This window comes from Epargyreus clarus, unplaced genomic scaffold (assembly GCF_041222505.1).
Source record: "Epargyreus clarus isolate Ecla_fem2 unplaced genomic scaffold, WU_Ecla_fem_2.2 ptg000005l, whole genome shotgun sequence".
Lineage (NCBI taxonomy): Eukaryota > Metazoa > Arthropoda > Insecta > Lepidoptera > Hesperiidae > Epargyreus > Epargyreus clarus.
Genome location: NW_027332213.1, coordinates 12,318,021 through 12,333,465, shown reverse-complemented (window position 1 = coordinate 12,333,465; position 15,445 = coordinate 12,318,021). Strand labels below are relative to the sequence as shown.

Here is a 15,445-nt window from a genome sequence, read left to right as displayed (position 1 = left end):
CATAAACTGGCATATAAATTAAATGAGTATAAAAATGCATTTTTATGGTAGTTTACAGAAAAAAAATCTAATGGAATTTCCCGCCAGAGGAAACGTATATATTTTGAGACTACTTCCGTTTATCAATAGATGGCAGTTCTTTCTATATTTGCGTAATATTTTTAACACACGTTAGCGTCTGAGTGAGACACAAAATATCAATAGAAGGAACTGTGATCTGTATTTGCGTCTCACTCCCACTTTAGTGCACACGTTTAGTGTGAGAGAAATAGATAATAATGTGAATCTCTTTGGAAAAATAACCTCCTCTACAGTTATGTTACCCTGGTACCTGAACTTGTGTAATATCGTATTGAAATGCATGAAGTTGGCTAGTAAGTAAATTGTCACACTACTATTTCAGCGACCCGCTAATAGATGGCGCTATCTGCGTACTAATTCAATTTTCTGCCAAAGGAAACGTATTATATTGAAACTACTTCCGTTCGTCAATAGATAGCACTTCGTTCCATATTTGCGTAATATTTTGTCTCACTCAGACGCTAGAGTGTGAGTGAGATACAAAATATCTATAGAAGCAACTGAGTTCTGTATTGGCGTCTCACTCACACTTAGGACGAGCGAGAGAGATGCATATTAATATGAATCTTTGGAAGAATGACCTCGTCTATAGTTATGTTACCCTTGTACCTGAGCTTGTGTAATATCGTATTGAAAAGCACACGAAGTTGGCTAGTAAATTGTCACACTACGATGTCAGTGACCCATTAATAGATGGCGTTGTTAGCATTTAAATGGATGTTGGAATAGATGGCGACACTGGACTGCAAATTCATTTTTGTATATCATAATTTTTATTTAAAACCATTTTGGATTTTTGTTATATTGATTAAAAAAAGTTGGAATAAATAAAAACAATGATGACTCACATTCAGACATTTATTGAATTCCATAAATATTGCATACTTATCAATATTAAGAAAATTAGAAAACTGCAAATTTAGTCAAACAAAAAACATTAACAAAATATAGACTTCAAATAAAAAACAAACAAAAATAAGGAATTGTAAAAACAAAATTGTAACAAAAGTACATACTTAACAGCCACTTAAAGATGTTAAATAATTTAGAATTATTCCGACATATCACAATTGGGTCCATAATAATAATATTTGAATACATTTAATGCGAAAATATACTAAAACCTACGTTTTATATCACGTTTTAAGAGAATACATCGAACTCTTGATGGTATTTTACATAAAACTAGGTTAAGACGTATATATTATTCTGTTCATTTTTTGGAATGTGTAACATACATGTGTATGTATATAACTGCGTGGTAAGATAAAACAACTTGAACAATACTTTCAGTACAAACGAAATTATTTTTACGAATAGATTTTTAACTGGAATCAACTACATATATTAAGATGTCAAATGCAAGCGATACATATTATTATGTTAAAAAATGTCCAATTAAAACACATCTCAAGCCTCAATAAATAGGAAAGTCAGTACCAGTGTCACTTAACAGTAAACGGTCCCTCGGTCTCAAGTCAACTTAACGATAGCCCTTACTTTAAATATCCACGAATACAACGCTAAGACTCGAAATGGACAAGTATATGTATAATTAAGTACACATTAAATCTAACGAGATTACTCATTGATTAGAAATTACATTCATTTGTGATCACATAAGCTTAGATTATTACCGCATTCCACTTAACAATCTTAACGACCGTGGTATTCCACTGAACAATTTAAATGACCATAGTTTTTCTCATTTTTCTTTTATATTTTACTTCGTTCTAAATAAATCTTGTCTGTATGACATTAGACGATCATTAGCAAAGGGTCTATCCTTGCCTCACCTATACCACAGTCACTGAGACCATTAGTGCAATGCATCCTCGGTTACGAGGGGCAATAACCATATTTTATGTTTCTATTTCTCATAAATACACCTACATGCAGGGTTATAAAAGTGTATACGATGTTATTAAAATTAAGTCCTAAAAGCAAGCTTCCATTATGAACGACTTATTTCTATGCCATACAATACAGTACAATTTAAATAAATGGACACATCATTTCGTGCACTTTTGTGCTCAGTTGAAAATTTTGAATCACTTTAACACCTTTTTGTCACAGAATGTAAGCAATGCAAGTGGGAAATTAAGGAAAAAGTGGACGAACTGATCGACTACGATTTTGAGGCAATTTGGGGGATAGGTATATTGTTTGCGGTCTTCACGATTACATAATTTATCGAGTATATCATATTTAACGGTATATTTATTCGAAAAAGAATGCTAATCCGCAAAGTCATAGTCGGTCAGTTTACACTTTTGTGCATTCCTGCTGAGTTTGGGCAGACCTAATTTTCGTGAAAACTAACAATTTACAAATCAAATAGCGGATTAGGGCGGTTACATTCCGACCACGACTCAGCAGGCGCAGTGTACATCCGTGCCCTTAGTATGAGTTTTTACGTTTGCTTAAAAATCGTTTACATTTTCGCTCAGCGCCTCCGTCGATGTTATCGGAACTAAAATATCACAGTATGAGTTACAAAAAAGGCAACATTCTACTGTAACGTCATTTAATATTATAATACAATGCATTTACAAATGTATTTACGCAGTGACAGCGTTATTTGTTCCATTTTCGAAACTCATACTGCGTAATATTAGTTCCGTAATCATCCACGGGTGCGCTATACGAGCGAAAACCTAAACGCTTCGATCAACAATACCAATGGGCATGATGACAGTATTAAAAAATCGAAGAATAAATGATTTACTTAAAAACAATATGTTGAAAGCATTTCTAAAAATAGCCCAGTTTTAATAAAAACTTTAAGATTCATTATATTTTCAATAAAATCAAAGTATAAAATAATGCAGTCGGCCATTTTGTCTAAAACGCTAATTGGGGCGAAAATCATATTTTGGAGTGTCACCGTATTGCTTGAACTTTTCTATGGGATATTGAAGCGTGATGTCACTCGCGGACGCCATGACACCCGTGAGCGTTTTCGCGCTTAATTCAAAATTTGTTTTAAAAATGGTAATATTTCCGTTAATACTGAATTTATTTCCGAAATAATACGATTTTTGGAATTAGCAGACATGTACCTACATTACAGAAGGGGAGTTCAAAATTTCTCATCATGCCCATTGTTGGTATTGTTGATCGAAGCCTAAACGGTGTCAAACGTAAACCTCATACTAAGGATACTGGACGAGCGTTACGTTATCCACGGAGTCCTAGCGCGTCGTGTCGGCTACATGACGTCGACGCGCGGGCCGGCGGGCGGCGCGGCGCGCGGCCAGGCGTAGCGCGGCGGCAGCGCGGCGCCGTAGCACACGTCGTACATCTGCGCGCGGATGAACGCCTCCGTGTCCAGCGGCTGCGGCTGGACCGACGCCTTGCCTGGAAAGAAGGATTCATCATATCAAACAAGTCTAGATTATGAATAAGTAGATAATAACCAGTCATAGATAAATAAATAGCGCTTTTTTCACCCACAAACCCTAAACTAGATTCATTTCTACCTTCTGTGACGTTTTCAACACACACAAATCACACATTCAAACAAAAATCCGAACGCAAAAAAAAAAACTAAATTAAACTCGGTTGAGTGTCAGCTATACGCGAATAGTAAATGGTAATACGTTTCATGGTCAATAATTAGCAATTACAGTACCACTTATGACAAATAATGTGTTGCTTGGATAATAGAATGGCATTTATTAAAAACGAATCACATTTACCCAAGTGTTCTAAGGTGATGACCTCAATAAATTCCTGGTACATATGATTTGTACAAAATTGCAACATTTAAGTACTCGTACCTTGTAGAGACTAGATACAACCAGTATTCAAATATTTACATTTAATATTGTATGTAGGTATAGGTAAATAAGTATAAAGTACCTACATTTATTTCAATAATTTATTAAACAATAAGAGTCGTCAAACTGTGAATATAACTGATAAATACCTGTCTTGTACGCATGCTCGACGACCTTCTTCGCAATCTTAACCGAACAGTACTGGATGTCCTCAAGAGGTGGGTACAAACTGCCATGGTCCAAATTTTCCTGTGACACGATCTCCGCCAGAGCCTGATAATAACAAAAAATACAAAAATTAGTAATACATTCAAAAAAACTTCATACAATAATAAAATTTATCAAAGTAGTCGAGCAATAAAATTAAGTTAGCTTAAGTTGTGTATACTCCACAAATGTACTTTGTTGATTGAATTTGAATTGAAATGAAAGATATTATCTACCTATTGTATACCTAATTTTGAATCCAATATACCTATTTTACATTTACAGTAGGTCTGAGTATGGCATAAAATCATCGCATAAGGATTGTTTTCTTCTGCTAGACGGAATAAATTCAATTCAAATTAAATTAAATTCATTTCAATCTAAGGGCATTGTATTTAAAAAGCATACGAACCTCAGCAGCCAACAGCATGAAGTCTTCAGTGATATCGATGATACCGGCGCAAATGATGCCCAGAGCGAGACCAGGGAAGATGTAAGCGTTATTCCCCTGTCCCGGCTTCAGGATCCTGCCGTCCTTCGTGCGGTAATCCGGGAACGGAGATCCTGACGCGAATACAGCTCTTTCCTGACAAACAAAACATCCTTGTGAATCATAACTATAAACAAACATAACTAACAAAAATAATAAATAGTAAACAGGTAAACAAAATTTCCTTCCTTAATGGAGAATTGTTGAAGATGACGGTACTTATAGGAGAGTAGATCATGGGAAATAATATTTCTACTTTTCGAATTTAATCTTGCAAACTTCTTAAACGTCCATTAATTATAGTCTATCTATCCAATTTTGCTTTAAACACATCGAAATAGTTTGATATTCTATAATTAGGTATTTATTAAAACATAGCGTAATTGTACGCTGTGTAAACTGAATACGAAGAAAGTACAAGGGCACCTTCAAAGGGAAATCCATCAATTAGATTGTTTAATTTTCATTCAACGAAATATCTTTCAATTAACTCGTAACTCGTAAACGGCTTAGCTACTTCGCACAATTTTTCTGGAAAGATATGCTAAGAGGGGGGGGGGCGCTTGGGGGGGGGTCAAGAGAGCTTGAAATCAAAGCACATAGGATAATCATATGTCATAACATACGTCAGTGTTGGAGTAGGCCTCCTCGGCGGTGCACTCGGCCTTGCTGGTGGGGTTGGAGAGCGCGAAGATGACGGGCCGCGCGTTGAACTCGCCCATCATTTGCAGGATCTCGGATGTGAACGCACCACCGATCGCCGCCGCACCTGGGAAATGGCAGATTTCAAGGGTTAGAAATTTATTATCACTAGCATATGTGGTAGAGCAATACATTGCAAAGAAACCTGTACGCATTAAAGAAAGTTCTCAAAGAAGTTGTCAACGGGATATAAAGTCTGCCAATTCGCTCTTGGCCAGTAATGGGTTGATGACACCAGTTATTCACCTATGTCCTATACGTTGAGTATTTGACATCCCACTATAACAGGAGCACCAACTAACTTAATTATGTCTGAGGATTAAGTTTTTTATTGGAATGTCTTAAGAGCAATAGGGTATGGGTAATAATAGGGTATAATAAGATGCTACCAAACCCCATAAACATACCTATAAGGTAGGAGAAGTTAGTTATCTATTTATAACTTATCACTCTTACTGTTAACTTAATAGAAATTATCAGTATAATGCCATTATCATCTAATCTTCTCGCATAATAATTAGATTAACTAACAAACTGCAAAACTATTAAACGTTGTTGATATTCATTGACGTTATATAATATGTTAAACTAAATTTGTTTGATGTCTCAGTAAACACTTAAACTATTTACCAATAAGCACAGAAGGCTTAGCAGTCCTGACAACTTCAGTGAGGGTGCGGATGGGTGGGCAATCCTTCGCAAATTTCTCCTTGTGCTCGTTGAGGCCTCCCTCGGGGCGGTTCTTCACGATGAGCCCCTTGGAGTCCACCATCCAGATGCGAGAGCGCGCGTCCGCGTCCGACGTGCCTTCCGCCTTCATGGCCATCACGCACAGCTGTGCGATACCCAGTGAGGCCTAGAGAGTTAAAAAAAGTTTAATATAATGTTAAAGTTTTTGTTGCCTTACCTAGATCTAATAACATTTTTGGATAAAAACACAGACCGTTCGTATTATTCCGTCGTATTCTTTGGCAGTAGCAGGTAAATAGATAACTTCGTGGACCACAATCGGCCGGTAAAACACATATATGTGTAGTAATGAATAACTAGTGTCGTGAAAACAATTATTTGATTACCTACTTAAGAACATCTGTTTAGTATCAACTATTGAGCATAGGCGCCTCTCCCATAATACTCTTCGACTTAGATGGGCTTCTTATGGCTCTATAAAAATGACAAAAGATGCTAATAATAAATCCATCTTATTTATAAACATATCTTACCTCACCAGCTCCCTGGAACACGATGACGTTCTCGGAGAGTTTCTTGCCGGTAATGCGAAGACTTGCAAGCAAGCCAGCCACGGCAACTGATGCTGTTCCTTGAATGTCATCGTTAAATGTGCAGTACCTGAAATAAAAAAGATATTGGTCTTGGTTTTTAAGTCGAAACGGTCAAATGTTTCACAAGCGATAAGTGATGATTTCATTAGATATTTTTTAATACAACGTTATAAACTTGGATATGGACAAACTACTTTACGTAATCTTGACGTTTATAACAGGAATAATAAAATGGAGATTAAAATATAAGAAACAAACATTTTAATAGAAGATAAAAAAACTAATAAAGCACAGAACCGATCGTATACCTACTTTTAGTAAAGGGAAGAGGTAATCATCTTCATAAATATCAGGCGTTACATCGCTGCATTTCATCCTTAAAAGTTAGGATGAATCTATTTCGAAAATAATTTAAGAATGAGTAAGATCCTCAACTGACCTGCCACGGTACTTCTCGAGCAGACGGAAGGCGTTCGCGTTGCCAAAGTCCTCGAACTGTATGAGGCAGTTCTGTCCGAAGCGGCGCACGACCGCGCACATGAACTCGTCGACGAACTCGTCGTACTCGGCGCCGCGGACGCGCTTCTGCCGCAGACCGATGTACAGCGGGTCCTCGAGCATCGTCTGGGTGTTGGTACCGACGTCTGTGAAAAATATAAATTGTTAAGATCATTCAGCGTAGCATTTAAAAATACTGATGAATTATTAAATTGTCTCATTCAGTTATGCTTTTAAGTCGTGTTTCACGGCTTCAAATAGAATCCATTCCATCTCATAGAGTTATCATACGACGCGACTAACGGATGTTATTAATAATCAATCTGTCAAATATTTGCCAAATATCGAAGGTAACTTGAAGTTGGCAAAAATTGGAAAATGTTGAACTTCTGTAGGCAAAATATTAAATAACTTGAGAAAGAGGAGAAAGGGAAGTGTGTCCAATAGTGCTCTCTTAAGTGCTAATTAATGATAGAGTTTATCTTTGTAGGTAATAGTAATAGATAAGTTATTTAAACTTTTTTCTTAGAGAAAATGGCATACTCGTAGTCAATTACATTTAAAGTAAGATGACACTAAAATCACGCACCACCAATCAACATACGACGATCGATTAGAACCGATGGGTCAGGTATGAAATATTCAATAGTTATACATTACCCAGTGTGATGGGCAGACACTGGTGCGGCTTGATGCCGGCGAGTGCGGTGTAGAGGGCCAGCTTGCCCACGGGGATGCCCATACCGCAAGCACCCAGATCCCCGAGACCCAGGATACGCTCGCCGTCGGTCACCACAATCGCGCGCACGTCCGTCTCCGGCCTGGGCAGATAATGGTTGATTGCAACAAGTTCAATATATACAATACAAATATACTCATGTTACAATCAAAGTAGGTACATATCACATATTTGCTGCTTATTGATAATAATTTATGTCACCTTTTTTTCTATTTTTGTATTTTTACAATAGTCAGTCTTGCTTTGAGTTAGGTACGTCAGATTTTTGCAAATCCCGTCTTTTTATAAATAGCGCGATAAATTAATGGTTACATTTTATTATGGTAAGAATTAATTATTGTGTGTATGAATATCATATTATTTTATAATATTTTTGAAAATCCTAAGCGTTCTAATACTCAATGAATAAATATAAAATATCAATATATACGATAATACTATAATAATGCCACTATATATGTTCTTAGTACCTACTACAAGCTCATTTCATTCACGACTACGGAAGTTTGAGTTGTGACGACTAAAATTAGATGAAATTAATTTACACCTACTTTATTATTCTGTTATTATATAAATTTGTAATGATTCGGTTATTTATCTTATAAGAGTAAATGATACTTAAATTAAAATAAATAACAATACAATAATAAAACACAAAGTATAAAAAATAACAAAACAATTTAATAACTATTTTAAACCAAAATGTTTAATGTTTCAGGTAACCGTGTTCTCCTGTAACGCTGGTATTCTGTGGAGCCTATCCTTAAGCTACATATCAGCTACTAACATCACTTGTAAAAAAGATAAGTACTTACGAGTAGCTAGAAACTATTTAAATTTAACTACAAATACGATTTATATTGATAATCTGGATAAGTAAAGTGGAATACCCATTTACGTAACATTATTATCGTTGCAATCACGATATGGTCATCAAGTGCGTTGATATAGAAAAATATCATGTGTCAGTCAGTGGTTGTTATAGATATACGAGTAATACTGCATCACAAATGATGTAAGCTATGAGTATTTATAATATTGTAAAGTGACTTATAAATTGCATAAGTATTTAAATATAAACATTCTGGTACTACTATTTGCTTACAATATTAGAAACAAAAATAGATCACAAACTTATTTTTTCTTATTATTTTCGCAATAGATACGTACATATTAAAACCCGAATATGTTTTAAAAATCAATTTATAAGTTGCATGCATGTGTATATAAACAAACTAGATCGCAAACTTCTTTTTTTTCTTATTATTTTTCGAAATAATTATAGGTACGTACAAATTAAAACCCGATTATCTTTTAAAAATCCTAAAACGAATAAAACTCATAGGTACATACATATTTTCTTTAAATATTTTATCCGCGTGACGACGTATGGTATTATAACATGAAGGTCATTTTCATCAGGAAATTTGCTAGTCAGTTTTAAATGCAAAGATTGAGTCATTACAAAATGTTGAAAGGAAAACATCTGGAGACTCATAGTATGTTGAGACTACGTCACTCAATGACTTGACTATTTTAGATGAATGAAACGTTACTAATAATTTTCATATTCAGTATTAGGTACTTTAGTATATCTTCAAACGAACAATAATTGACAAGATATTGTTAGTGTTTAAACGTTTTAGGAGCATAAAAAGCTTATAAAAGTTGAGTTATAAAACCAAAATCTGCTTAATAAAATCTCCGCCAAGATACATTATATTATGTAATTGAAGTAACAGACTTAAGTACTCACTGTAGGGTGTAGCTGACGTTTTTATATCACAGACCGTAAATAAATCATTAGGTAGTCCTAACTCTAGTCTATATCTCAGTTTCATGATTCGAAGTTCGAAGTCTACATTTATTAAGTTGAAATATCTTGTAAAATGTTTTCTTCGCTGAACAATGTAACACTTCACCGCTGTTAGGTAGTAAGCTCTACAAAGTCGCTGGTTATCATTATGCTGCATAAAAAAGTCAGGTCTACCTAGAATTACTAATTATTCTCGATGGAAAGTAAAGTACTAAAAAGAGAGCAAAAATAAGTGCCTCTATAATAAAATGTAAGGGTGGAAGGAACGCCTAACGATCAATTTTGAAATAATTACACCTCTCTATGTTCTTAGTTGCCATAGTTAACATTACAAAGCTGTCTCTTACATTTTGTTTTATATTCCACGTTATTTTACTTTATTTTTCACGTTTTGACAGAAAAAGTAAAATATTGTTTAATGTGTACACGATTTTATTTTTATGGGATTTCCATCTTTGTATTTTATCGCTGTCTCGAAGGAATCGTTTCGTAGCGATAAGATGGATTTTTGTATACATTTCTTATCTTTATTGTTCATTATATTACATTGTTATAGATAAAGAGTAGATATTGGTACGAAGATTATATTTATTGATCTGATCTTATTATGAAATAGAAGTTAAATCGAATACGTAGTAGGTAGGTACACGTAATGGCAAGTTATCTCTTCCGCCTATTGTCTTATGTAGTTGACAACAAATAAGAATCCTACTTATCGTTGACTATATATATGTTACTAGCCCAGAAAACTAAGTGAGAAAGACTCGTGTAAGTGTCTTTCGCTCACCCTTCAATGTATGATACTAAATAGTTTCACACTCCTTTTGTAGAACCGAAATACGAGTAGGTTTTGCAGGGGTGCCATTAGAATCTAACCATACAACATAGTATTCTACTATCTTCAAATTGTTTTACAGTAATCAAAGAACCTCAAAGCATATCTTAAGCTACTCACCAGTTCTTCAGGATGTCATACACGTGTCCCTTGTCATGGATGGTGATGAAGAGACCGCGCGGGCGGCGGTACACCAGCCCGTACTTCTGGCACGCCAGCCCCACGGTCGGCGTGTACACAATCGGCATCATCTCGGCCACGTTCTCACCGATGAAACGGTAGAACAGATGCTCGTTTCGGTCCTGGCATATAGAGATAATTTCATGTATTATGACATATGGCAAAACTGTGGGTATTGTTGGTATATGATGTCGAAATAATTGCACTTTTTCTTGATTTATACTTATTCGTGACACCAAAACTTAGGTATTGTATAAAAGTGTCTGTCTATATTACTTTCTTAATGATTACCTAGTTATGTAAAATGTTGAGGCAAATTATTATGAAAAAAAAATGTTATGAATAGTGAAGCTCGCTGTAGAGTAGATTGTACAAAGAAATATAGGTTATTTCATATTCTTAGGTAACATTTAATTACAAGTTCATGGGTGAGCACGCCAACGCCAATTCGTTATATAAAAGTAATAGTTATTTCACTGTAGTTGGACTGCTACTATATTACCCTATATGACTAGATATTATAAAATTAAAAATATGATTATTAATATGTTATTATTTATATGTTAATAACGCTTAGATACATTATTATTTGCATATCTTGTAACATAAATAGTCTTGTACAATTCATTATAAATTTACATAATCATACCGACTCGTTACATATTATTGTATGACAATTAAATTATTATATTGACAAACAACGAAACCCGACAATGTTTTACGATTACTCATACTCGCATGATTGATAACAGTAGTAATAAAAATGTATACGCGACCTTATCTTTAATATTTAAAAATAAATAATGTGCAATATTTATTGTACTTATGATACGAGAAATGCAATAACAGATTGTTGATCATGACATAACTACATACTCTGATTTAAAATGAATATAGGTGTGGTAGGTGGGTTCTATTATTAGGTACAATACCTACAAAAGTAGAGAATATACGGATCTGTGATATGTATGTTTATATTGAAATTACACTACAATATAAAAGCTATGCTCATTTTGAATTACAGAAATAAAAAATAATATTTATTCGTAATAAAAATTGTCATAATCATAAACAAAATAAATCAAAAAAGTATTTTAATTTAAGTAGATATTATCAATAAGATACCAAATAAGTGATTATATCACGAAGGTAGGTATAATTAGGAGGTTATAATAATATTATGTTGATATCATCCGGCATGACAGGCAAGATTCTAATTTTGAGCTCCTCAATAGTTAAAAATAATCTCGACTCATGATGTTTAATACTAAGTGGTAATTAATTAAAATTTGGCAAAAAAATGATCGGTCCATATCCAGTGTGATTCAGTGATTTATGAAACGCATTAAGTTAACATTTAAGATGTTAATATTAATTGGACTGTGGGCAATTTTCCTTCCTTGTTATTAAGTATAGTATAAGTAATAGGGACAATAAAATGTGTCTATTTGAATAACATAATTATAACAGGACAACAATGTCTACCAATATTTATTTATTCAAAATAGTTGCTTGAATTGCTAATAGCAAAGCCAACGCGCACAACAAGCTAAGACAAATAAAAGTAGAAATATTAATAAGTTCTGTTTAACATAGATATTTTAAACTAAATGTAACTCATGTTAACTAGAAAAATATTAAATGAATGATAAATATTTAACTATTATTTCTTAATAAAATAAATTGTGTTTATAATAGGTACTTCATGCTGTTGAAACTACGGGAACAATTGAAGTTGACGTACGTTAGCATTTTAATTGTACTTACGGAACAGTAATATTACAGTTAACAATGATGATAGCATATCAATGAGTTGTACTCACGAGCAGTCCCATCAGATAGATGTATTTGTTGAGAGGGTTCTCGTAGCGGTCGATGGAGAGCTTGCACAGCTGGACCTGCTCCTCCTGGCTCTTGACCCTGGCGGGCAGCAGGCCGTGGATGCCCAACGCCTGACGCTCCTCGATTGAGAAAGCCATGCCCTGAGGACAAAGAAATGGGAATATTATTAACATTTAATAGGTATTGGGTCCAATACCGAAGTATAAAGATCGAGAAATTAAAATTCAACTAAAATAAAATTTGCGAACACGTCGCTTCTCAGATATTTCAAAATTATTAAAGTTTAGAGAAATAGCAACATAAGAATAAATCTAATCTCTTCATTTGTAAAAAGGTAAAAGATAAAAATATTCACAATATTCCAAATAAGTATATAATCTCTGCCTACCCGCGTTTGAGCTGTGTAGTCAACCAAGTTCATTCTAATTTCAAGCACTGGTACTGAATCGGAACATAAGTAATTATGATGAATTTATTGGCAAATTAAAAGGAAAGATGATAAATTCTGTATAACGATAACTTATTTTTGTCTTAAATTCCTTTCTTATATTTATTACAATAGCCTCGTATACATACTATTATTTTATGTTACAAGGCAAAGATAATTTACAACTGACAAAGGACAACTAAAACCCGTTTAACCTGAAGATACGTACTTCGAAATAAGGTGTTTTAAAAAGTTATTTTTTTGTAGAATGCAATTAAAATTTGTGATAGTTATTAGTAGTACTTTATAATTAAAACAATAATAATAATATAGATATTAATACAGCAGACATATCTAACATCTAGGTCCTAGCTCTTTAGTTACTAAGGTTTAGTACATTATAATCGTGCAACGTGACGTCATAGTGAGAATGAGAGCGAAGTCTTCCGGAAGCAAAAACAGCTGACAGTCAGCTGCGTGACACGGCGAAGGCGGCCGCTCCCAAACGACCTTTTACTAAGCGGGAATCTTTCATGCTTACGATCACGACTACGACACGATTTGGATCGGATGATATTAGACATCGTTGGCCCAGCTACGATGTTCGAGTTAACTGGACTCGAACATCGTAACCAACCCATTCGTTGCTCTTTCGAAGATCGAAAATAGTAATTTACTTATTTCAATTATTTTATATACTTAAAAAGTAATTACGCAATCATAGTCATGTAAAAACTTTCAAAAATAATTTTCCCGGTATAGGATTCGATCGTCCAGGTGTATAGAAACATATTGATTATTCTGAATCGTGTCGTGAGGAACGAAATGCACACGAAATAAAAACTATGTTACGCCTCATTGCTAACAAGTGAGTAATTAGTTTTACGAGACAAGAGCGACTCGAACGCATGGTAAGGGACTTGGTTTACGTCATTCTCTCGATCAATATTAAACGCTGTACTGATAATTAATCACTCATAATTTATTTCCTATTGGCCTACAATTTTATAAGCGTAAAATGTGCAATTCATGTTAAATAAAAATATATCGTATTTGTGGTTATTAATCAGAAATAGGACAGATAGGTGTTGCGGTGGTGCCGCCGGAGTTGAACCACAAAGGTTATACCACCTTCAAAATAACTTTTATTTTCTAAGCCCACTATGATACCGAATAATTAAACCAGATAATATCCAAAATTACTGCAACATATTTGACTGTCCTTTACGCAAAGATGGCTTTTCGAAACGGAAATATGAGTCGAATTACCATATAACCTTAACCTAATATAAACATAACATATAAGAAAAATAATAAAACGAATCTAAAGATAATTCAATTGAGTTTCGATAAGACTCTCTGACGGCAACTCGGAACCGTTTAGCATATAAAGTAGGTAGTAACTACTCTCGAGCACTCTCGAATTCGGCTTTGCCTCAGCAAGCAAGCAGCGAGCAAATTGCCTCAAGCGCTCGGCTTTAACGTAAAGTTAAATCTGATTCCCGTTTAATCCTCGCCTCGTTCGGTTCGTTACGTAAAACGTATTTATTAAGCTTTCAACGTTCGGGAAAATTGTGAAAATGTTTACGCAGAATTAGGATGAGTTAGGTGCTGTAATGAATTTACCTAAGCCTAAAATTTGCGCTGATTCGTAAACAAACATTTAACGTTCGTTAGCCTACGGGTCTCTTGTCAGAATCAAAAGGTTCCAAATACGGTTTAGTAGACTTTACACACCATATCTATGTATATTGTCGGTTTTTGTAAATTTAAGGTAGTAAAATTACTCTGGAACACTTCGCACATGGCCTTAAAAGAAATTACAGGTTCGGAAAGCGGACTACAAGTAGATTAACATTATAGTGAAAAGATAAAATTCTTACTAGTGAAGTATTTTTTTAATTTGGTTTACGAGGGGAAAGTCTTTAAAGTATCCAGTGCCGTGGGAGCTACACGGGGTTATGTGGGATTCTTAAATGAATACTACTGACCTATATCTACTCCTATTACTGCCTAACTCACCTTAAAAATCTCATAACTTTATTAAATACTAGCTGACTCGGCAAACGTTGTGTTGCCATATAAATAAAAAAAAATGTTAAGGGTGAACAACTCTTTTCACTCAGGCGTATAAAAAATAGATAGTAGCCGATTCTCAGACCTAATGAATATGCATATAAAATTTTGTTAAAATCAGTAAAGCCATTTCGGAGGAGTACGGTAACTAACATTGTGACACGATAATTTTATATATAAGAGTAAGTGAAGGTAAGTCAGTCTGTAAAGTTTAACGTTAATAAAATATAAGGCAAGGTAATGGAGGCTCGTCTGTGACGCAATGTTATGCAAATCAACGCCATTCGTATACCGAGCACGTCACCTCGGCCATTGTACGAGTATATTGAGTTTCGGCCCAGTTATTTTATGATAATGCCCGGTTTTGTTTTTAATTTGTCGTATAAATGCTTGTTGATGAATTAGAAATACATATTCAAGTTTGCCGCGCAGGAGTCTATTTAATCTGCTGTTTTTTAGTTAGGAGAACCGGTAAAGGTAGCTTATA

The 15,445-nt window shown here is 34.4% G+C and overlaps 1 protein-coding gene across 4 annotated transcripts in view; it reads right to left on the bottom strand.

Annotated features, from left to right (window-relative positions):
• Positions 1 to 927: 927 nt before the first annotated feature.
• LOC140742322 (NADP-dependent malic enzyme) overlaps positions 928 to 15,445 on the bottom strand; it is a 41,686-nt gene continuing 27,168 nt past the window's right edge. For all 4 annotated transcript variants that reach the window (XM_073073224.1, XM_073073222.1, XM_073073221.1 and 1 more), the window contains 10 exons: positions 12,437 to 12,595; positions 10,554 to 10,735; positions 7,704 to 7,864; positions 6,985 to 7,189; positions 6,486 to 6,612; positions 5,893 to 6,118; positions 5,187 to 5,329; positions 4,483 to 4,656; positions 4,013 to 4,136; positions 928 to 3,441 (listed from right to left, as the gene is read on the bottom strand). In XM_073073224.1, coding sequence (XP_072929325.1) covers positions 3,293 to 3,441; positions 4,013 to 4,136; positions 4,483 to 4,656; positions 5,187 to 5,329; positions 5,893 to 6,118; positions 6,486 to 6,612; positions 6,985 to 7,189; positions 7,704 to 7,864; positions 10,554 to 10,735; positions 12,437 to 12,595 — 1,650 coding nt within the window. In that variant the 3' untranslated portion in view covers positions 928 to 3,292. The remainder of the gene's footprint in view (positions 3,442 to 4,012; positions 4,137 to 4,482; positions 4,657 to 5,186; positions 5,330 to 5,892; positions 6,119 to 6,485; positions 6,613 to 6,984; positions 7,190 to 7,703; positions 7,865 to 10,553; positions 10,736 to 12,436; positions 12,596 to 15,445) is intronic.